This window comes from Gadus morhua, chromosome 13 (assembly GCF_902167405.1).
Source record: "Gadus morhua chromosome 13, gadMor3.0, whole genome shotgun sequence".
Classification (NCBI taxonomy): Eukaryota; Metazoa; Chordata; class Actinopteri; order Gadiformes; family Gadidae; genus Gadus; species Gadus morhua.
In genome coordinates this window covers 7,430,589-7,452,485 of record NC_044060.1, presented here as the reverse complement: position 1 = coordinate 7,452,485, position 21,897 = coordinate 7,430,589, and the positions used below count along the sequence as shown (strand labels likewise).

The following is a 21,897-nucleotide window of genomic DNA, read 5'->3' as shown; positions in this document are numbered from 1 at the left end:
TGTTATTTAATGGATGAACTCAAATACAAAATAAAGAAAATAAAATGCTCTTAGTTCTGTATGTACTTTAATATTACAGATTGAATTCAAGTGCCTAGTCATATTATACAGTCAAAAAGTTGATAGAAATTGCAGAAACTACAGTATTTGAATACTTTCAGACCAAGGCCCCACAGCTTTAAACAATGATAAGGCGCCATTCCAAACCAATAAGCAAAACTTTGAAAACGCACTCTCCCAATGCACCAAAATAGGTGTAGAAAACGAAGGAGAACACGTTTTTTTTCAAAGTGACGGTATTTCAGAAGTCAACAGACGTCATGGTTGGTTGGACCTCGGCCGGCCTCTAGGGGGCGCTGGTCTGAGCCTCGGCCGCCGCCCCCACCGTGTGATGCAGCACCTGGTGGTCCCAGCCGACGGTGGTCAGAGAGTCAGACCCGCCGTGGAGCCAACAGACCCCCCTCACAAAGTCCTGGTGCCGCCTGTCTCTCAACCTGTGGGGGGCGGCGATAATGCGTCGGTCAGGGAGTCGTTTTGCTAGCATTATACTTATAAAAAAAAGTGTAGAGTAAGAACTCAACCACTTACTGTTCTGCAAGTTCAGTGTTCAGCACAGCAACGGAACAGTCATCACTGATGGATGCTAGCAAGGGGGTACTGTTGTAGCAAGAAAAGCATACATTTATTTTATTAAGCTTTTATGTTGTTTTTCGCAATTGAATTCGAAGAGTGCCTTGACCGAGCATAATACTTGTGTGTCGTTCTTTACCTGTGTGTGGAGAAGGCTAGACCGGTGACTCTGCGGTTGTGGATGGCCTTCGTCAGGGTGGGCTGTGATCCCTGTAAATCCTTCAGCGCCACTCGACCCAACTCGTCACCTACAAAAAGAGAGGAGCGCAAGCTGTCGTCAACACACGGGCCAACCATCACCCAGCGGATTACATCTGGGAATGGACCAAAGACAATCACCCACTGCCTTACCATACGCAATAGTGCTCATTTGATTAGGGTGCCAGGCCACGGAAGTGGGACAGCAGCCAGGGGCCTCCAGATCTGACACAGAAAAGCAAGGCAATGGGATGAGGCGCCAGAATCAATAATCAGCCACCGGGTAAGATTGAAGATGGTTTATTGTCATATACACAACAATCACAGACGCAGCCGCTGGCAATGAAATTCTTAAGTCTCCTTCCACAGTGCAATATAAAAGTATAAAAGAAACAAGTAAGAGATCGAAGCCTAAATAAACTACAATACTGGACATGAATAATTAGAATAAATATATAATAACATATATAAGAATAACTAAGGTTTAAATAAGGGGCTGCTAGGCCCGCTACGATGCGGTGTGTCAATGTAGAAAATACATGTATCCTGACCTTCGCTGCAACTCACCTATTCGCAAGGCTGGCTTGTCTGGCTTCCTCGTGTCCCACACCAGCAAGCGGCCATCCTGCGTGAAGGCTAAAGGTTAGCAGTCCACCGACAGAAATCTCCCTGGGTATCAATTGCTTATAAAAGTAAGTATAAGTAAATGACAAATTTAATGCGTGTCGTGTGGTGACATCATTTAAACAGCGCTCAAACGCTCCAAAACGAGATTCATAGGCTCATAAACCAATTCTATTCACATCGTTTGTTGAACCCTCAGGCAACAGCTTTTTTTTTGTCTTGCATACGTGTTGGTGGCACCTTTATAATAATCGTTGGGTAATAATAGTGTGTGATAATGTGTGCATGCCAATTAGGGACAATAATCACGTACCTGGCCACAGGAGAGGAAGAGAGCGTCCTCTAGTGGACTGCAGGCCACACAGCTGACTGGCTTTGTGTGTGCTGTAACAAGGAATCAATTATTAAGCGATGCACTTCATAGTAATTATTCACGACAAAATTACACAATAGAACTTACAATAAATTGCCATTAAGAACATTAAATAAATACTAAATAAAATAGGCTATGCAATGTGTAAAACAATGGCCCATCATATTCCACATTTAGGATACTTAATAATAATAATAATTTCTTCAAGAATTACTCCCATTCCAAGAAGTTGTCTTCTTACCATTGTACGTGGTGACAACCGTCTCTTGAGCAAGATCCCAGATCTTGATTCTACAGGAAAGAAATACACACTCATGGTCAGTATAATACTAAAACTCAGAAAGGTGACATTTACATTTTAGACTACTGCTTATTATGGGCAACTAGATGAGTTAGAAAATGTAATCTAACCGGCAGTCCATGCTGCCAGTGACAGCAGTGATGCCACCAACCGTGGGGCTCACGCTGGTGATGATGTTGTCATGATCATGTTTACTGAAGCGGTTCACCAACAAATGCTCGTCCTCTGACAGCTCCCATAACTCCAACGCACCTGCGAAGCGATCACACAAATGTACATAAGAAACGCAAATCACAGTAAATGGGTACTAAGCTATCATTATATATATATATATATATATATATATATATATATATATATATATATATATATATATATATATATATATATATATTGCAATCTTCTTCTCGACTCACCTGAATCAGATGAAACTAGGACACCCTTTTCTGACACCCATTTAAGATCCGTGATGCCAGCCTCTGTCTGTACACCAGCTTTGCAGAATCCTTCATTCGGGGCCTTCCCGGGCTCATTGTAAACCCATATCGAGCCCAACCAGCACCTGCCCGCTAGACTGGAGGCCCCAAGAAGCAATGTTCCATCTAGAAAGAAAAAAGTTGAAAAAAAATCGGGATAACAATGAAGCGAATTTATATGACGCATTCAATGAAGTATAGCTTTTTGCTGTAACCAGAGCAAAACTAAACAGAACATAACTTCCTCATATCCCAAAATAAAATAAATAAATAAAATAGGGTCATTACATTTTTTATCAAAGAAGCAGCAACACGTGCATTATTGGCCATTTTAAGATGTCATTACCCGCCCTGTACTGCGCGCAGTCCAAGTGTTTTTCCATGCATGCTGGAGCATTGGGAGGTATAGTCCATGGGTTCTCCTTAGTCATACTGGTATCCAGCGTTCCGTTTTCCAGGACCTATGCAAATAAAAGGGTTAACACACTACAGGAGCTACAGATGTCTGCAGTCCTAGAACACTAGGTAACGGGAGCTAAGGCTAGCCTTGCAAATTAATCTTTGAACGTTGCATTTAGCTTGACTAGAGTAGGACCCCACACGGATCGATTATCCAATCTCACAACGCAATCACGTCACTTTTACAAGCAATTAAGTCCATGATATTTAAGGTTTGAACATGAATGGAAAGACAACAGCAACACATGGGTCATACCATTTTTGTGCACTTCCGCGGAGGTCTGCCGACTCTTCTTCGTGGACGACGAGATGAAAAATAAAAGCACAGTTATGCTGCATCCTACTGCCCTCTAGTGTGGTAAATGTAAAGGTTCAGAGCCTGGCTTCATGTTGCATCTCATTCAACGGACATGGTTGATTCTAATGTGCTCTAATGACTACATTACAAAGATGTTGGAGTCTGCAGAATTTCATGTTTTGAAAAAAAATAAAAAAAACTGACGTGAAGTTGATTTAATTTGAAAGTATACATAACTATATACACACACACGTAAAGATAATAACAAGATATTTGCTGTCCCGTATAAATATTTAATCAAGATACAAGTGATGAGAAACAGGGTAGACACAACTTGTTTAAATGATAATTGTGTTATTAGATGAACACTGACTGGCTGTCAACCTCCATATCCCAACGTGTGGTATAAGAAAATGTTTCACTTCTTTAATCGTATAATATTTTATATGTTAAAGTAAAACCGTACTGCCTTTTTGTAATTAAAATCAGTGTCTGTTTCAACAACTCAGTTTACCCAATTTTAGCAAGTATTTTATTGTGAAAGTTTGATGCATCGAAACGGAAGTGGTGGCTGTATAACCGCGCGCTTCACGCTAGCCTATCACCTAATCGATATATTATAAGCTTTCAACTTTCAAATGGTACTGATATTGTGAGCGCTGTAACGCACACAGTAAAGGTAGGTCCCCACTCGGGGAGCAAAGCCATCCAGTTTCGGCGATGTCATGTTGTGAATCATCCGCTCATCGGGATACCTTTGTCTCACCATCACATGCTAACCCTAGCCAGCCTTAGCTGATTATCAAAGAAAAAGGGAAACATTACTACTGTGTAAGTGTATGAAACACTTTGCGCACTGTTTTGCAATGGTCATATAGAGCGAAAAAGACGAGTTGAGAGGATTTTGCACCTCGACGTAGTGGTCCGTCTGATGGTCGGCTTCTGTGGTGCTGATGTGAGGAGCAGGGACAGTTCGAGTTTGACAGGTGTGAACATTTAAACCCCTGGCGCGGTTACCGCGCTGTGGGTCCTCGGGGCAAACGTTTACGTAGCTCCCCTCCACTGCTGTATGTCATTTATTCAACAGTGCTTTACAGTGATTTTCGTTAAACAAACGAAAATCGTTCGGAGGTAAAGAACAGGCCATCTACTAAAATATTAGGGACCTTAAAAAATGGTACTGAACATAGGGCCCTCTATATATTTCATTGATTAAAAACCGTTTTATCAATACCCACTAGATAAAAATAGGCCCAATGCAAGCAACAAAGAAGATCTACTGCTTATGCAGCCACAGGTGGTCTAAATTGCTCACTCAACATTGATAATAATGCAGCCAAGGCGTCGCCACTCTGTTGATGTTGATGTCAAGACGACTTACGGAAATAAGTCATCATACAAAAATGACCACCCAAACTGTTATCATCGCTATTTAACCAACAGACGCATCATTATTTTCTTTTATCCTGACATGACACTTTGATTTGTCCTCAGGGCTTCTGCCATGGCCTTGAAAAAGAAGAGGACCTCGTCACCTTCCAGCAGCGTCAGCGGGGGAGATTTTGAAGACAGCCAACCGTCATTGTTGGTGTCTTCAGCGGGAAGAAAGAGGAGACGTATATCGAGCATTCCAACAGTTGATCCTGTAAAGTGACTTTCACATATCTAGCTAAAAATGCATTGTTCAACCAAATTATGCTTAAAAAATGGGATTGGTAGTAGTTTATGATGTCCATCCATTTTACCACATGGCCCTTGCCTTGCAGATTGCTGTGTGTCATGAACTATACAACACCGTCAGAGACTACAAGGATGACCAGGGTAGGATGCTATGTGAGCTCTTCATCAGAGCCCCTAAAAGAAGGTAACAACGATGACTTTGTAATATCGACGAGCCCTTCTTTTCTCTGGAGCTCTGTTTCAGTATTGTATTCCAGACTTAATGTTGGGTTGGCCCTGTGTGAAAGGAACCAACCCGACTACTACCACGTGGTGTCCCAGCCCATAGACATGATGAAGATCCAGCAGAAGCTGAAGATGGAGGAGTACGACGACGTTGAGCAAATCACCAGTGATTTTCAACTCTTGTTCAACAACGCTAAAACTTATTACAAGGTAACAACTAATGATATGTGTATGTTAAATCCTAATATGTATGATAAATATTTATGCTTAAACCTATTGTAAGGTTATAAATAACAATATATTTATGTTAAAACATATTACAAGGTCACAAATAACATAAACAATATATTTATATTAAAACCTATTACAAGATAACAACTAACAATGTATTAATGCTAAAACCCACTACAAGCTAACAATATATGTTTAAAGTTAGACCAGCATAAATATTGGGTGACAATTAAAGTAGCATTGTGCAACACTTAAACTAGATCACAGCTTAAATTAACCTCTCGTCAGTGCTGATCGATAGTGATTTCAATAATGTTATCAATAAATTCAAATCCTATTATATATTCTACCAATAAAAAATGCTGCCCAGACTGTTCTTCTCTCTTTGTTTACAAGAATCGTACTGTCAACAATCCACAAAGCCCTCCCACTCACACCAACCAGCTAGCTGAGCTACGCTAGTTTGCGTCCCAAAGTTGCAGTAGACTGAACACTGTTATTGCATTTATTCACTGTGAAAGTGTCTGGCCTACTAACTTGGAGGTTCAATCTTACACACTGCTACTTTAACACCGCTTTTAGGTGTGTTGTGCATGATAAGCAACACAAAACAAGCAAAATGTAAGAATAGTGAATACATGCCTAATGAGGTTTCCTAAAGTTATCTTATCTACATCTAGCTACATATATAAATGGTTAAAGATGTAAACGGTGGCATGGTTAACCAGTGAATATGCTCTAACGTCTGTGCAGGCAGACAGCCCAGAGCATCGGGCTGCGTGTAAACTGTGGGACCTCTACATGCGCACCAAGAATGAGTTTGTTCAGCGGGGGGACTATGAGGATGATGAGGAGGAAGGTTACGATGCACAGGACACCGCTGGAGGACAGACTGAGGACGAGGTGAAGCTCATGCAGACCAGCTTTAACATTGTTGATAGTGAGGATTAGTATCGTTAGCGTCATTTAGCAGACGCTTTTATGAAAGCGCGGAACTCCCTTTCGTGTGTGTTAGCTGGGTATATTTTGCCCGCTTTAGGGATCTTTCTTAAGGCTGGACCAAACGCAAGCCAATACACTATCCCTGTTATTATTTTCTATTAGCTCAATTAATATAAGAATATGAAAACTGTGACTGTGCATGTGTGAGTAAGCCAGTGTGGGGTAGTTTGCGCCATGAATGCCGTCTGTTCCCTGCGTGCAGAGCACCCCGTCCTGCCTGAAGGAGCACCTGGAGCACCTCCTGGAGGCGGTGGTCTCCCACACGGAGCCCACGGGCCGCCTGGTCAGCGAGCTGTTCCAGAAGCTGCCCTCCAAAGTGGTACAGGCCTCCCTCCAGTAGAATGCTTTGTGATAGGACCATGGGGTTATGTGTTGTACACCCAACGGCAATGCTTTTGACACCGCCGCTGTGTGTTTTTCCCAGCAATACCCAGACTATTACGCCATCATTAAAGACCCAATCGATCTGAGGATCATCGCTCAAAAGATTCAGGTCAGTGTTAACATGTTCTCTATGAAGCTTGGATCAAGGCTATGCTCAAACAAATGTTCAACACATATCAACCCATGAGCATACATTATAATGTGGTTTTTTAGATGGGTAACTACCGAAGTGTGAGTGCCATGGCGAAAGACATTGATTTACTCACCAAAAATGCCAAGAATTACAACGAGCCAGGATCACAAGTTTTTAAGGTATCTTGTCCATCTATCCATCTGTTTCTCTGTCAGTCTGTTTCTGTATCTATCCGTCTCCCGTATAAAACTGTCTTCTTCTCAAGGATGCAAACACCATCAAAAAGTTATTTGCGCAGAAGAAGGCGGACATGGACCACGCGGAGCCCACCAAGTCCAGCATACGCATCAGGTAAACAGGGAAAAGGCATTGCATCTCTGGAAGTCACCCAGACACTCCCAAAGTCACCCCTGCTCTCCCCTAGTCTGCCAGCTTCTCCCCCAGTGTGCTGAAGCAGCTCTCTCTCTGTCCTCTCTCCCACCGCCGGCAGGAACAGACGTTCCACCCAGGGTGACCGTCTCTCTGCGATCACCATGGCCCTGCAGTATGAAAGCGACGAGGAAGGCATTCTCTCTGGTACTTCTCTGGGCTGTCTGGAGATGATTGAACCTGTAGCAGTCGTAGATTCTAGCATGTCATGTGTGGAATGCTCTCCCTGACCATCTGAGGGCCCCACAGACATGGATTATTTTAAAAAAGGCCTAAAAACCAATCTTTTTAGAAAAGCCTTTTGCTAAACCGCTACTTTAGATGATTCTTTTTTCACAGTTTTTTTTCTTTTTAATCTAGTTAGTCTTTTATGTTGTATTTCTTTTAATGTGCATTGTAGCACTTTGAGGTCATTACGTTTAGGTAAAGTGCGTTATAAATAAAACGTATTATTATTCTTATGTGCAAAAAACGAATTACCGGTACTTGCAGCACACAGTTGTGGTGCATTGGATATTTGATGTGTTAAATTAGAACACTGCAGTCTCTTAACTCCCTTATGTCTCCGTTCCGGCATGTTCCACCTGCCTCAGGGTCGGTCCACTACGACGAGGGGGAGTCGGAGGCCGAGGGCATCCACTCCAACATGGACATGAGCAACCCCATCTTCCAGCTGTACGAGGCGGTGCGGGGGGGCCGCAACAGCCAGGGCCAGCTGATCTCGGAGCCCTTCCTGCAGCTCCCCTCCAGGAAGGACTACCCCGATTACTACCAGCAGATCGGGCAGCCCATCTGCCTGCACCAGATCAGGTACCGTGGGCCCGCTGGGTGACGGTGGCCACTGAGCCCGGTTCATGAGGAGAACCATAACCATAAGGAGAAGCCAAGGCTTTTCGAGGTTTCTAATGAGCAACTGATGTCCTATTCATCGGGTCTGTGCGAACAAGTTCCTACCTGATTGTAGAATATCAGATAAAAAAAGATAGAAGAATAGGAATGGTCTTTTTCCTGTGCTGTTTTTCTCTCATCGACATTGATGTCATTTATATTCAGGAAATTGTAATTCCTGTACTTCCTTCCGATCATTCTATTTCGCTCCAACCGGGGCACGTTTCAAAAATCCGACTCCTATCTCATTTGAATCCATATTTTCTTTAAGGTTTCCTTTTCAACCACCTGTTCTCTTTTGTTTCCATTTTATTTTTGTGTTCACGTCCCCATACACTCGCTGTACAGTAGAGTATTCCTGCCCCACCCCCCCCCCCCCGCCCCCCCCCCTCCCTCCTTCCCAAAATGTGAGCGGCAGTGCTTCCCCACAGGAACAAGATGAAGAGCAACGAGTACGACAGCCTGGAGCACCTGGACAGCGACCTGACGCGCATGCTGGAGAACGGCAAGCGCTTCAACGTGCCCCACTCCTCCATCTACAAGAGGGCGCTGAAGCTGCAGCACATCCAGCAGGTGTGCCTCCACCCACCTCCGCCCTCCTCCTCCTCACGGCGGGTATCGTAGCGTAGCTGACGTGGACGACAAAACGCATTTTGTTGTCAATCCTTTAACATGAACGACTTGTAATCATCAGTTGATCATTTATTGTAAAAATAACATTTTTTTTCTCCCTGCAAAATGTGAGTAATCGAATTTAATGTACAGAGTTGTCCTATAGATATATATAGTAATTACATTAATTGTTAATTGATAAAAAATTGACCGATGCATCTAAATGCACCGTATGTAGTCCCAACACATGTGACTACATACAGTAAATTAGGATGCATTGACATGGGTTTCAACACATGTGACGAGACGGCCTTCCTCTGTCCAGATGAAGAAGAAGGAGCTCCTGCGGCGAGACGACGACGAAGGGGACAGCATGCTGTCGTCGTCCCTCTGCGACAGCGTCAGCTCAAAGAGGAAAATGTAGGCTGCGCCGCGTCACATGTCACCTGGTCATCTCTCAACAGCGAGCTCACGTTGTGCCGTGTGTTATTCAGTGAACCTCTGACTGGTAGAACCTTCTCATGGGAGGAAAACCAAACGGGCCGTTTTGGGTCGTGCAGGTACAAGAAGAACACCAAGAAGAACCGCATGCGCACGCTGTTCATCGCGGTGACCGAGGCACGGGACCCGCCCACGGGCCGCCGGCTATGTGACCTCTTCATGGTCAAGCCCTCCAAGAAGGACTACCCCGACTACTACAAGGTAGGGCTGGGGATCCCCAGGGGGCTCAGCGCACGGTACGTTGTATGTCTCGATTCTGAAAATGTAGCAATTTTGTATGAATTGCGATTGTTCCAGAATGATGTCATTTTAGTGTGATTCTATCGTTTATGTGGTTTAACGTCAGGGTTTTGATGGTTTTTTTTTTTTTTTACATGAAACACTATTTGATTAAGCTCCTCTATAGGAGAATACACTTTACACTATAGCACCCTCTGCAGGACGGTACCGGGACTATGTTTCCACAACACACTGACTCTTCCTCTCCCCCCCCCCCCACACACACACTCCAAGGTGATCCTGGAGCCCATGGACCTGCGTACGGTGGAGCACAACATCCGCAACGACAAGTACACCAGCGAGGACGCCCTGATGGAGGACATGAGGCTGATGTTCCGCAACGCACGCCACTACAACGAGGAGGGCTCCCAGGTCTGGCCGCTGTGGTTGTTGTTGTGGTTGTGTTGGTTGTTGTTGAGGTGGTTCTTGTTTTGTAATGCAATTTGTCTTCATGCCATTTTCTGACATTGAGATGCACCGAAATGAAAATTCTTGGCCAAAACCGAAAACAGAAAATGAGGAAACCAAGGCCGAAAACCGAAAACCGAAAAATAATTATTATGCCAATTATTATTATTATTAGTACCATGCATTTATGGCTATGACTGTGTAATAACTTCATTAAAATCAAGGCATTGCAATTTTTGCAAATCGCTATACGTGGGTCTTTCTCAGTGCATCCCTGATGAAAGATGGGTCTGGAGTCTCTTGACAGTTCGATTTGATGTTCAATCTGTTTATTGGTCTCAAGGGTTGCCTTTGGGAAGTCAAAGGGGCATTGCTTTTTCCTTTAATTCTTCTTCTTTGTATGGAAATGGGTCAAACCCGTGCGTTCATTCAAATCCAGGTCTACAACGACGCCGACGTCCTGGAGAAGATCCTGAAGGACCGGAGAAGAGATCTGGGCCCGTCGATCGACGACGATGACATGATGATCACCCCTAAGTTAAAGATAAGTACGTCAGAGAACCTGCGGTCGACTCAAGATAACCCATCCCTCACACATCAACAAATCACTGATCCCCATGTGTGTATCCCCAAAGTCCCGCCTCCCTCTCACAGACGCCCCCCTTGTTGCCCCCCCCACCCCAGGGAAGAACAGCCTGACCCTGAAGAAGTCCAAGTACCTGACGCCGCTGCAGCAGAAGCTGAGCGAGCTGTACGAGGCCGTGAAGAACTTCACGGACAAGCGCGGCCGTCGCCTCAGCACCATCTTCCTGCGGCTGCCCTCGCGCGCCGAGCTGCCCGACTACTACCTGGCCATCAAGAAGCCCGTGGACATGGAGAAGGTCAAGAGCCACATGCTGGCCAACAAGTACCAGGACGTGGACGCGCTGGTGGAAGACCTGGTGCTCATGTTCAACAACGCGTGCACCTACAACGAGCCCGAGTCGCTGATCTACCGCGACGCGCTCATGCTGCACCGCGTGCTCCTGGAGACCCGGCGGGACCTGGAGGGCGGCGAGGACTCGGGCGCGCCCGACGTGCCGCGGCTGATCCAGGAGCTGATCCGCAGCCTGTTCGTGTCGGTGCTGGGCCACCAGGACGACGAGGGCCGCTGCTACAGCGACTCCCTGGCCGAGATCCCCGCGCTGGACCCCGCCGGGCCCGAGAAGCCCCGGCTCAACTTCGAGATCGTCCGGGCCAACGTGGACCGCGGCCGCTACAAGAGGCTGGACGTGTTCCAGGACCACATGTTCGAGGTGCTGGAGAAGGCCCGTCGGATGCACAGGTATAGGCGGCGCGCTCCTCATCGTCCCTCAGTCAATTGTGTGTTGATTAATCACTTATTTTAGGACTATAGTAACTTTGGTGTTTGACTGAACCTTCTTTAGCGTTTGATCATAATTACTTTAGGGTTCGACTATACCTTCTTTAGCGTATGGTTCTACTAACTTAAACAAACTTGAATATTCTGTGTCGCAGGTGGTATTTGAAGGAGTTTCTCCCTTTGGAAAATGTTGGGTTTTATGACTGTTAAAAGCCCCCTTCACCCCCTTTGTTGCCCCTCAACTATCCCCTTCATGTATGGCGAACCTCTTCCTCTCCATGTGAAAAGTACTGGCCTCTGTACCTCTCCTTGAGCACGTATTGAGCCCATGAGATGAGCGTTACGGTGACTCTCCGCTCCCGGAGAGTAAACCCTGAAATGAACTCAGTGCTCGCGTTGCCCTCCCCAGGACGGACTCGGAGATCTTCGAGGACGCCGTGGAGCTGCAGCAGTTCTTCATCCGCATCCGGGACGAGCTGTGCAAGAACGGAGAGATCCTGCTGTCACCGGCGCTCAGCTACACCTCCAAGCACCTGCACGGCGACGTGGAGAAGGAGAAGAAGAGGAAGCTGCCCAAGGAGTTTGAGGAGGACAAGCTGAAGAGGGAGGAGGAGAAAAAGGGTAGGCCGGTGCAGGGCCAGTTCAGTTTTGATATTTTTAATTCATAAATATATTGTGATATTTATCATTATCGTGTGAACTGCCCCATAGTCACGATCGATAGAATCGCCCAGCCTTAGACGGTCGAAATGTTAGAGGTTTAAAAGTGTGCCGATGCACAAAGTTTGGCAGAAGATTCTCCAGAGGTAAAGCAAATGAATAATCTTCTCACAGTGGGTGGATGGACGGTTCTATCCCCCGATTCTCGTGTGCCTAGTGAGTCCACATGGGGACTTCAATGCAGATCCCCTGCTTTAAGTCCTGTTGTGCATCCTCCAGAAGCAGAGAAGAGCGAGGAGCCCGTTGGGGGGTCCTGGCTGTCGGGCCAGCAGCGCACGTACAGCCAGGACTGCAGCTTCAAGGACAGCCTGTACCGCGTGGGGGACTACGTGTACGTGGAGTCCTCTGAGACCACCCTGCAGCCACACATCATCTGCATCGAGCGCCTGTGGCAGGACCACACCGGTGGGTTCCCTCCTGGCGACGGGGTGCAGTGTCTGTGTGTGGCCGACGGGGGTTTCCCCCAGTGTCTCTCGTTCATATCAAGAATAGGTATCCTAGTTGAGGTACTGGACTACCACCACTACAGTGGTCAGGTTTCTGGTTGAACATGGTCTGGCCTGTTCCTGCCAGGGTTAAGGGGTTAGTTTCCTGTTTGGATTGTACAGACAAACAGTATTGTAAGACACCTTGTTAAAAGCGTCGTCCAATCGATATATATATATTTTTTTTTATTATATACAAATTTATTTTGTCCACATAAATCCCTATTATATAAAAAATTGTACAGGACACATGTTCAACCAGAAACTTGACCACTGTAGTCTGTGTCTTTTTTATGAAATAAATTTACTAATTGTTGCTCTACTCTATTATTTAATTTTCTCACATAAAAAAAAGACACAAACAACCTTTCCATAGTGCATGTGAATTGGTAGACTTGGACAGCCTCATTTAAATGTTGCATTCAATAGCAGATAGAACTCGATCCCCCTCAAGAGGTTGTGATTGCAGGTGAACAGTGGATGTACGGCTGCTGGTTCTACCGGCCCAACGAGACCTTTCACCTCGCCACCCGGAAGTTCCTGGAGAAAGAGGTCTTCAAGAGTGACTTCTACAACAAAGCCCCCGTCAGCAAGATCCTGGGCAAGTGCGTGGTCATGTTTGTCAAGGTATGCTCCAGACCAACCCTTTCTGCACTTAGTTGATCGCCTCCACCCATCAATCTGCTAGATTATGGAAAAAATCATAATCACGATTTATTGGTCAATATTGAATCCCGATTATTCAAACGATTATTTTTGAGTTTGAAAACATGATGTATTTGTTCTGCATTTCTCTCCAAAAAAAAACACTTTGTAGCTGCGAACTTTGACATTTCCCCTTAAAATAATGTTCTAAATGTTAAAATAGAAAAGAATGTACAAATATACATCCAGCTGCAATGTCTATAAAACATTCAATGAATAAAATAAAAGTACTTAATTTTTTTTTTTTAATCGTTGAAACTCGATTATATTTATTTGGAGATTGTTTAGACCATGAATCGAAGTCGCAATCAAAATTCGATCAATTGCACAGCCCTACCGTTTCGTGACCACCATGTGTCTGCCCCCCCCCACCGGTCAGGAGTACTTCAAACTCCACCCGGAGGGCTTCAGGGCGGAGGACGTCTACGTGTGCGAGTCGCGCTACTCGGCCAAGGCCAAGGCCTTCAAGAAGATCAAGATGTGGACGTCGCCGCTGAACGCCGTGCGCTTCGTACCCAGAGACATACCTCTGCCGGTCGTGCGCGTGGCCTCCATGTTCGCGCCGAAGCGCGACGAGAAGCCCCCGGAGGTGACGGAGGAGAGCAAGACGACGGACGCCGACGCTGACAAGGTGAGGTCGGATGAGAGGTGTCCGGGGGGGACGTGGATGACGTTCACGTCCCTGAAAACAGTCTGAAACATGTGCGTGTCTGTGTGTAAGGAATTGTGACATTTCCACACTAACAGTGTGTGTGTGTGTGTGTGTGTGTGTGTGTGTGTGTGTGTGTGTGTGTGTGTGTGTGTGTGTGTGTGTGTGTGTGTGTGTGTGTGTGTGTGTGTGTGTTTGTGGGCATGTTCTTGTGTGTGTGTGTGTGTGTTTGTGGGCGTGTTCTTGTGTGTGTGTGTTCCTGTGTGTGTGTGTGTGTGTGTGTGTGTGTGTGTGTGTGTGTGTGTGTGTGTGTGTGTGTTCCTGTGTGCTTGTGTTTGTGTGTGTGTGTGTGTGTGTTTGTGGGCATGTTCTTGTGTGTGTGTGTGTGTGTGTGTGTGTGTGTGTGCCTGCAGGATAGGGAAGACGTCACCGTGGACGTGACCAATGGGGAGCCTGGCTGCCAGTACTACGAGCAGCTCTGCTACAACAACATGTGGCTCAAAGTGGGCGACTGCGTCTACATCGGCTCCCACGGACTGGTGCGCCACCATGTGGGCAGGTACGCCGACTGCGGCTTTCATTGTCTGATACTGGTCTGTGGAAGTGGGGTGGGACACCTTTGGTTGACACGTTGTCAGTATGCATGCGCTGTCGCCACAGTTGGGAAGTTTGCATTCATCTGATGAAAGCTACATGCTGCCTGGAGAAAGATCTATCAAGGGAAGCAGCTCTTGGCGGATTGGCTCTTAACAACAAGAGCCAGTCAGCGCACCAGCTCTGTCTATCGGCCTATAATGATAATAATAATAATACAACTTTATTTGTATAGCACCTTTCATACACAGAATGCAGCTCAAAGTGCTTTACATTTTTAGAAGATTTCACACAATCAGGAACATTTAACACAATAATAAAGGAGAGAATATTATTTGTATACAGACTAGGGCTGCTCGATTATGGGGAAAATCATAATCACGATTATTTTGGTCAATATTGAAATCGCGATTATTCAAACAATTATGTTGTATTTATTCAGAATGTCTCTCCCAAAAAAATCTTTGTAACTGAGAACTTTGAAATTCCCCCTCGAAAAAATACACAAAATGGTCAAAAAAATGTTTACAATCTAAAATGATATACAGATATGTATCCAGCTGTTCTGCACTTTCTATAAAACCTTGAAAAAATATTTAAAAAAAATAATCGAAAAACTCGATTATGTTAATATTGTGACCGTTTGGCACTAAAATCGAAATCGCGATCAAAATTTGATTAATCGCCCAGCCCTACAGACATTTAAGCTATACCCTTAATTCTTTGCTCCCTATAAGCGTGAAGTGTGAAGCCTACAGTAATGTGTCATCATTTCATATGAATAAAAAGCATGTGTCAGACACAAGCGACCGCTGCCGAGGTTAAGAGGAAGGGTTACACTTGTTGTACCTACGTCACATTTGCCTCCATCCATCCGTCCTCTCCACAGGGTGGAGAAGCTGTGGGTGCGGGACGGCGCGGCGTACTTCTTCGGGCCCATCTTCATCCACCCGGAGGAGACGGAGCACGAGCCCACCAAGATGTTCTACAAGAAGGAGGTGTTCCTCAGCAACCTGGAGGAGGCCTGTCCCCTGACCTGCGTCATCGGTAGCCTCCCACGCCCCCCCCCGTCCACCTCACGTCACGCACCACAAGTTCAATTCAATTGTATTTGTATAGCCCTTCATCACCATTACAGTCTCAAAGGGCTTAACAGGCCAAATATCTATGACCCTCCCCCCCTGACCCAAGCCCCCAAAAGGGCTGTTTTTATTTTCCAATAAATCGATGATGGGATGCTGGCATATTAACCGTAAGGAGAGTCCAGGCATCCACTCACAGTCACCGCAACACGCTAGTTTACTTACTTCACGAACAAAGGCACAAACAAACACGCATCGATCTTCGCATCACATCAGCATCGTTTTCGAATCCCTGTGCTCCAAACGAAAGGCTGTAGAGCTACGTCTTGAGCTTCGCTTTGAGGAGCTCGACAGAGTCAGCCTCCCTGCTTACAGGTGGCAGATTATTCCATTGACACTCGAGTCCTGACTCACTGTTGTTTTCCATGACGTTTTGCTGCCGCTGTTGTTGTTTTGAAGGGAAGTGTGCAGTGTCCTCCTTCAAGGAGTACCTCTCCTGCCGGCCCACCGAGGTACCCGAGGACGACGTGCTGCTGTGCGAGAGCCGCTACATCGAGACGGAGAAGCAGATCAAGAAGTTCAAGGGCCTGAAGCGCTTCCCGCTGTCGGCCAAGGTGGTGGAGGACGAGACCTACTACTTCAGGTCAGACGCTCCTCTGGGTGGTTCTTGGGTCACGCTGGCGTCGTTTTGGTGGATGCTTGCATTCGAAGTCACGATACTGTGAGAGCGTAGGTTCTTAGCCTGGGTTTCCTGTGTGGGAGCCCAACCCCTGACCCCGGTTGTGTTAAAGCTAGGGTGGGCCATTATTTTTTAGAAGCATTTTTTTGACACATTGGTTGAAATTCGCTTTACATCCTGACAGAAATAAATCAATCAAATGCTCCGACAAGAAAAAGCCCTACCTGTCTCTCGATCTACCTACCCGATTACCTGCGTTCACTCTGCCCGTGCACTCATTGGCCTGACAAGAGCCTTCCACAAGGCTGCACACACCTGTTGCTACAGCAACAGGAGATATGCCAGAAGGGAGTGTTTGTTTTCTTTAACCCTTTTTTCGTATATGAAAATGCAAAAAGATCTAGCTTACTCTGGCTGGTTTCTCCATTGCCTACTCTACCTTTAATGCCATCCTCTACCAATGGAGCAGCCCAAATACATTCAAGCTAGCCCTGGTGAATCTTTCTGTAAGCATATGTTACTTTCAGAAGCGAAGACTACAGGTTCACCGTGAAATGTCCTACTTATGGGCCCCTGAAGAATAATGTGTCCTTCACAGGAAGCTCATCGTGCCCCAGAAGGAACCCTCCCCACTGCTGGACAAGAAGATCGAGGAGCTGGAGGCAAAGTTCGCAGACATGACGGACGAAGAGCTGGAGGACCTGGGAGAGGACGACATAGACCTGGCCGACCAATCCCTGCCCCAACTGCAGCGCTCCCTGTCCAGTGACATGGACATCATGCCCTACACTCCTCCACAGGTCTGCTACTCAGATAACCGGGCCACCAGGGTATAATCAGCTGTTCAGATCAGCTGTTCTCTCGTCCGCTACCAATTGCCTTTCAAACTCTTTTTTTCTTGGGTTGAACCATGTTTCATTGTTGAGCTGCATCCAACACATTGATTCTCTCTCTCTCTCTCTCTCTCTCTCTCTCTCTCTCTCTCTCTCTCTCTCTCTCTCTCTCTCTCTCTCTCTCTCTCTCTCTCTCTCTCTCTCATGAGTCGACACGTCTTTTGTCTTTGAAACATCTGACCATTGACATACTATTGCCTTCTTAGCGATTGCAGATCTTTCCCTCATCACAGTCCTCAGAAAGTGTCTCCCTCATTTTCAGTCAACGCCAAAGTCCATCAAGGGGCTCTCGAAGAAGGAGGGCTCCAAGAGGAAGATCAACATGAGCGGCTACATCCTGTTCAGCAGCGAGATGCGGGCCGTCATCAAGGCCCGGCACCCCGACTTCTCCTTCGGGGAGCTGAGCCGGCTGGTGGGCACCGAGTGGAGGAACCTGGAGGGCTCCAAGAAGGCCGAATATGAGGGTGAGGAGAAGGGTCTTCTGTGCATTTTCTGTGCAACTGCAGACACGCAGAAATGGGAAGAGTAATGATGAACAAACATATAAATATATATAAATAGAAATCCTTACGGCAGTGGCAGCGATATATTGTTGTTTCGCTTTCTTCTGAGAAATGTACTTTTTGTAAATCACTTTGTATTAAAAGCATCTGCTAAATGTTATTAATATCAATTAAAATAAAATAATTATACACCACTGTATTCGAATTAGCCTCTCTTGAATTATGTTTATGGACCATGCCTGTCTATCCATATACAAATATATGCTATCTGGTTGGGGGCCAATACCGCGGGTGCAAATATTGTCGGAACAAATGTGTTTTCCTCAAAACCGATACACGTATGTACGCATGTTGTCTTGCAGAGCGAGCAGCGAAGGTCGCCGAGCAGCAGGAGCGTGAGAGGGCGGCGTTGCAGCAGGCACTAGGGATACCCAGAGCAGGTACCCCAAGTAGAGGCAGTGACACCACCTCGACACAAAAACTAGCACACGAACCAGCAGGCCTTCAGGCACGCCGTGCTGTTCAAAACCCTGCGAGGGTACCGCTAGTTTTGCTTACTAGTTTCTAGTTACTAGATGTCTCATGTGCCGCCCGGTCGGCTCATTTCATTCATCGACTCTGTTACCCATTCACATTCATTTTGTCTTCCTGGTGCTTATGAGATAAATGTATTAACGTGCATGCACTTTGTGTCAATGCATGTGCGTTGTGTTGTGTTGTGTTGTGTTGTGTTGTGTTGTGTTGTGTCACTTGCCCATAAAAGGTATGTCAGCGATGGATGGCATGCTTTGCATGAGTGTCATGCCATCGCATAGCATGGGAGCACCTGTCTACCTCCCCATGCTTCTGCCCTTTGGGCACGGCTACCACGAGTTATCGGCGCACTGGGGTAAGAGCAGCGTCCGCCCCCTGACCTCGTCCCATGCAGTGGCTTCCTTTCTGTCCGCCAGTCCCCTTCTGACCTGCTCCCTGTACCGATAAGCCACGGTCCTTGGTGCCGCTGAAATAGCCAAGGAAACTAGTAGTGCTGACACAGACACACACACACACGCACACGCACACACACACACACGCGCACGCACGCACGCACGCACGCACGCACGCACGCACACACACACACACACACACACAGGATTAATTTGTTGACTGCTAGCCGCTACTACCAATGTTGTCACACAGGAGAATTGTATCTTTCTATAGACAGGTACCAAAACATCCTACATTTTCAAATTGTATTCATACAGTATTGTTATTTCTTTATGCATTTTCTTGTTGTACCTTTAGTTATACCTAATTGAAATAATACAACGGTGCTCTGTTGTCTAGTGATGTGTTTCTGCCTGATTTCCCTGCAGGTATGAATACCATGGGAGGAGCCCAAGGAGCGCATGGAGCTCAGGTAACTGCAGTAAAGTCAGAGGAGGGAAGCTTCTGTTTCTTATGACTGGTAGCTTTTTATTATAAACCGATTTGGTTCACCTTTATAATGCCCATTAATAACTATTAGTCATTTAGCAGAATATTTTACCCGGGGAGAAATATTAAACTTTTCAGTGCATGTTTCTGCACTCAAATGATGACTTACTCTGCTTATTTTTATTAAAGGGGACATATTATACCACAACTAGTGATGGCATATGGGGCAGATTTTTGAGACGGCTTTTAAGGCTACTCACACTCACACCTGGTGGTATAATATGTCCCCTTTAAACGACAGATTTTCAATACATTCATATCTAAATGTTGTTGCAGAATTTGGTAAAAACACTGAAAGTGTGAAACAGGTTACCTAAAACAGAGATTTAGTGAAAGTGCAAGGCATTTGAGGGACTGCTTGTTTACAATGTGGCACAGTTTAGCTTTAATGAGAAGGTAGGAATAAAGCACCTTCCTTAATGATGCCTGCTGGGGTTTGAGAGTCCAACACCCTAACCACTAGACTGTACTGCCTTGAATCTGTTGAACTGTTCTTCAGACAGCAGGGTTTGGCGGTCCATTCCCCCTATTAAAATGCCCAGAACCGATGTTCTGTTCCTTATTCAACAGCGTCTTTTTGTTGAGAAATCCAACGCACACCAATTTATAATAGCTTTTTCGAGGTGCTGGTCACGGTATCGTGTATGTGATAAGGACAGGTTGAGAGAAACCGCACACTCTTGTTCAGATGCCGAATAATATTTTAATGAACAACGTTTCGGCCTGAGGCCTTTTTCAAGTCTCACACCTTAACAGTGAAAGAACACACCTTTAATGGTGGACCCTGGTTGTTGATTGGTCTGAAACAACCTGTAATCAATTAACAGCCATGATTTGGTTTCCATACATCTATACATATATACAATATACACAATATAACAACAGTCCAACATGGTAATTCAAGTATCTTCTAATGTCAATAATTAATTTGAATAGATTAAGTCAGGTAAAAAAAACATTACAAGTAGGTTAGATTCCTAACAGTTATTCAAGAGCGAACAATAACGGCGACCTGTCCCCTTCAGACCGGGGCGATGGGGTCAGGGCAGGCGGCCCCCCCGCCCTACCAGGCGTCCCAGGGCCAGCAGGGCCAGCACACCATGCTGCAGCCCTCCATGCCCATGTTCGTGGCCCCGCCGCCCAAGCCCCAGCGCCTGCTCCACTCCGAGGCCTACCTGAAGTACATCGAGGGGCTCTCTGCAGAGTGCCCCACCGTCAGCAAGTGGGACCAGACCCTCTCAGGTGAGACGGCTGGAGAGAGACGCCCTTCAAGGACTCGGTGACACATTTTGAAGGCTATTTACAGTCCTCGTTTGTTGAGATGAAAGGGTCTCTCCCATCTTGTGTGTTTCTCTGTGTTCATCTCTTCTGTCTTGATGAGAGGTTCTGATTCCTGCCTTCATAACCATGCGTCCATCGTGTTGAGTTCAAATTCATAACACAAAGAAAACATCTGTGCATTGCCACAAATGTATCGTATTACAATTGAAGTCTGATTACCTAATATGTATGGATTTTACATCTTAAATCGCTGCATGGCCCAAAAATAAATTATTTTTTGTTGAATTACGAGGCGCATCATATGAATGAATGAATACAATCAACGAGCATCGTAAAATAAAAAATGGAATATATATGATACATTATAAACGAGCTTGGCGTGAACTCTGCTTCGCAGCGCGGAAGAGTGACGTGCGTCTGACGAAGGAGCAGGAGGCCAGGCTGCCGTCCCATTGGCTGAAGAGCAAGGGAGCCCACAACACCATGGCCGACGCCCTGTGGCGTCTCCGCGACCTGATGCTGCGAGACAGCCTCACGGTCCGCTACGCCTGCACCCCCTAGCCCCCCCCCCCCTTCATGCTTCTTGCTGTTGTTATTGTTGTTGTTGTTTACTGTTGTTTACCGAGCCTCTGCTCCCACTGTCACACAGAAGAGGGTCACGCTCACTAAAAGTTTTAGTTGTTGTTTATTCCGAACTGTGTTTGTTTGTGTTGACTTGTTGTGCTGGTGTTTATGTGAGCTGTGGCGATGCCCTTTTTGTTTAATCGGTTCAGTTTTGCTTCATCGTTCCGGGGCATTTATAGTTATGACTGTAGTTCGGTGAAATGTCAAAGTTTGCACATGTTAAGAAATCGGAAGGTCTTAGTTGAATTGTTTATTTGCAAATGCCAACAAAAATATGGTATGGCATTCTGGAAAATGTGCCATTTGGCTTTTATGTTGAAAAGTAGCTTCCTTTCTAATTGTATAAGGACTTGAAAGTAAAAAAAATACAACATTGTGTTTTACGTTTAATTTTTTTAAGATATTTATATGCATGCATTGCTAATCGAGAGAAAAAGAAGAAAATACGTCTCCTCATTCATCTCAAATATGACAACACTAGTATACGGCCATACGAATCGTATTATATCTATGGCAGATTAGACCTATCTAATCGGTATGGTATAGTTAGACATATCTAATCGGATAATATTTATGGCAGAGTAGAACTATCTAATTGAATTATATTGATGGTATAGCAGCCCTATCTAATATTTTGAGCGAACATATAACATGCATAATTTACGTATAGGTAAAGGTGGTGTCGTGTTAGGGGCGTGTCTGGCGGAGTTCC

The 21,897-nt window shown here is 45.7% G+C and overlaps 2 protein-coding genes across 6 annotated transcripts; one reads left to right on the top strand and one right to left on the bottom strand.

The window, feature by feature from the left end:
* Window positions 1-50: 50 nt before the first annotated feature.
* Window positions 51-3,399, bottom strand: wdr77 (WD repeat domain 77). Its single transcript, XM_030374967.1, has 11 exons — window positions 3,318-3,399; window positions 2,949-3,063; window positions 2,543-2,728; window positions 2,237-2,378; window positions 2,067-2,116; window positions 1,766-1,836; window positions 1,396-1,453; window positions 982-1,053; window positions 770-878; window positions 589-657; window positions 51-494 (listed from the first exon to the last, which is right to left on the bottom strand). The coding sequence occupies exons 1-11, from the start codon at window positions 3,318-3,320 to the stop codon at window positions 347-349; spliced, it is 1,023 nt and encodes a 340-aa protein (XP_030230827.1). The 5' UTR covers window positions 3,321-3,399; the 3' UTR covers window positions 51-346.
* Window positions 3,400-3,918: 519 nt separating this feature from the next.
* On the top strand, window positions 3,919-21,563 carry pbrm1 (polybromo 1). Of its 5 annotated transcripts, none has more exons than XM_030375527.1 (31): window positions 3,919-4,038; window positions 4,854-5,004; window positions 5,126-5,223; window positions 5,327-5,474; window positions 6,249-6,398; window positions 6,700-6,816; window positions 6,922-6,990; window positions 7,095-7,193; window positions 7,280-7,365; window positions 7,505-7,590; window positions 8,037-8,253; window positions 8,763-8,904; window positions 9,269-9,363; window positions 9,504-9,645; window positions 9,958-10,095; window positions 10,571-10,679; window positions 10,816-11,455; window positions 11,904-12,115; window positions 12,434-12,619; window positions 13,169-13,326; window positions 13,784-14,035; window positions 14,467-14,612; window positions 15,537-15,694; window positions 16,189-16,372; window positions 17,007-17,208; window positions 17,564-17,765; window positions 18,167-18,244; window positions 18,568-18,693; window positions 19,160-19,203; window positions 20,306-20,522; window positions 20,959-21,563. In XM_030375527.1, exons 2-31 carry the CDS (start codon window positions 4,864-4,866, stop codon window positions 21,120-21,122), a joined length of 4,806 nt encoding a protein of 1,601 aa, XP_030231387.1. In that variant the 5' UTR covers window positions 3,919-4,038; window positions 4,854-4,863; the 3' UTR covers window positions 21,123-21,563. The 5 variants fall into 5 exon arrangements, with proteins under 5 accessions (XP_030231387.1, XP_030231389.1, XP_030231386.1 ...); XM_030375529.1 differs by having other exon boundaries at window positions 3,927-4,190; window positions 7,511-7,590; XM_030375526.1 differs by having other exon boundaries at window positions 3,927-4,190.
* Window positions 21,564-21,897: the final 334 nt, after the last annotated feature.

What these genes read in the sequence shown, in the direction of transcription:
- wdr77 (XM_030374967.1), bottom strand. An exon ending in AATGAGCACTATTGCGTATG is followed by an intron (nt 879 to 981) that starts GTAAGGCAGTGG and finishes CTCTTTTTGTAG; the next exon opens with GTGACGAGTTGGGTCGAGTG. An exon ending in AACACTGAACTTGCAGAACA is followed by an intron (nt 495 to 588) that starts GTAAGTGGTTGA and finishes CGCCCCCCACAG; the next exon opens with GTTGAGAGACAGGCGGCACC.
- pbrm1 (XM_030375527.1), top strand. Translation starts at nt 4,864, where the DNA reads ATGGCCTTGAAAAAGAAGAGGACCTCGTCACCTTCCAGCAGCGTCAGC. An exon ending in GAGGACAGACTGAGGACGAG is followed by an intron (nt 6,399 to 6,699) that starts GTGAAGCTCATG and finishes CCCTGCGTGCAG; the next exon opens with AGCACCCCGTCCTGCCTGAA. An exon ending in CACCCCTAAGTTAAAGATAA is followed by an intron (nt 10,680 to 10,815) that starts GTACGTCAGAGA and finishes CCCCCACCCCAG; the next exon opens with GGAAGAACAGCCTGACCCTG.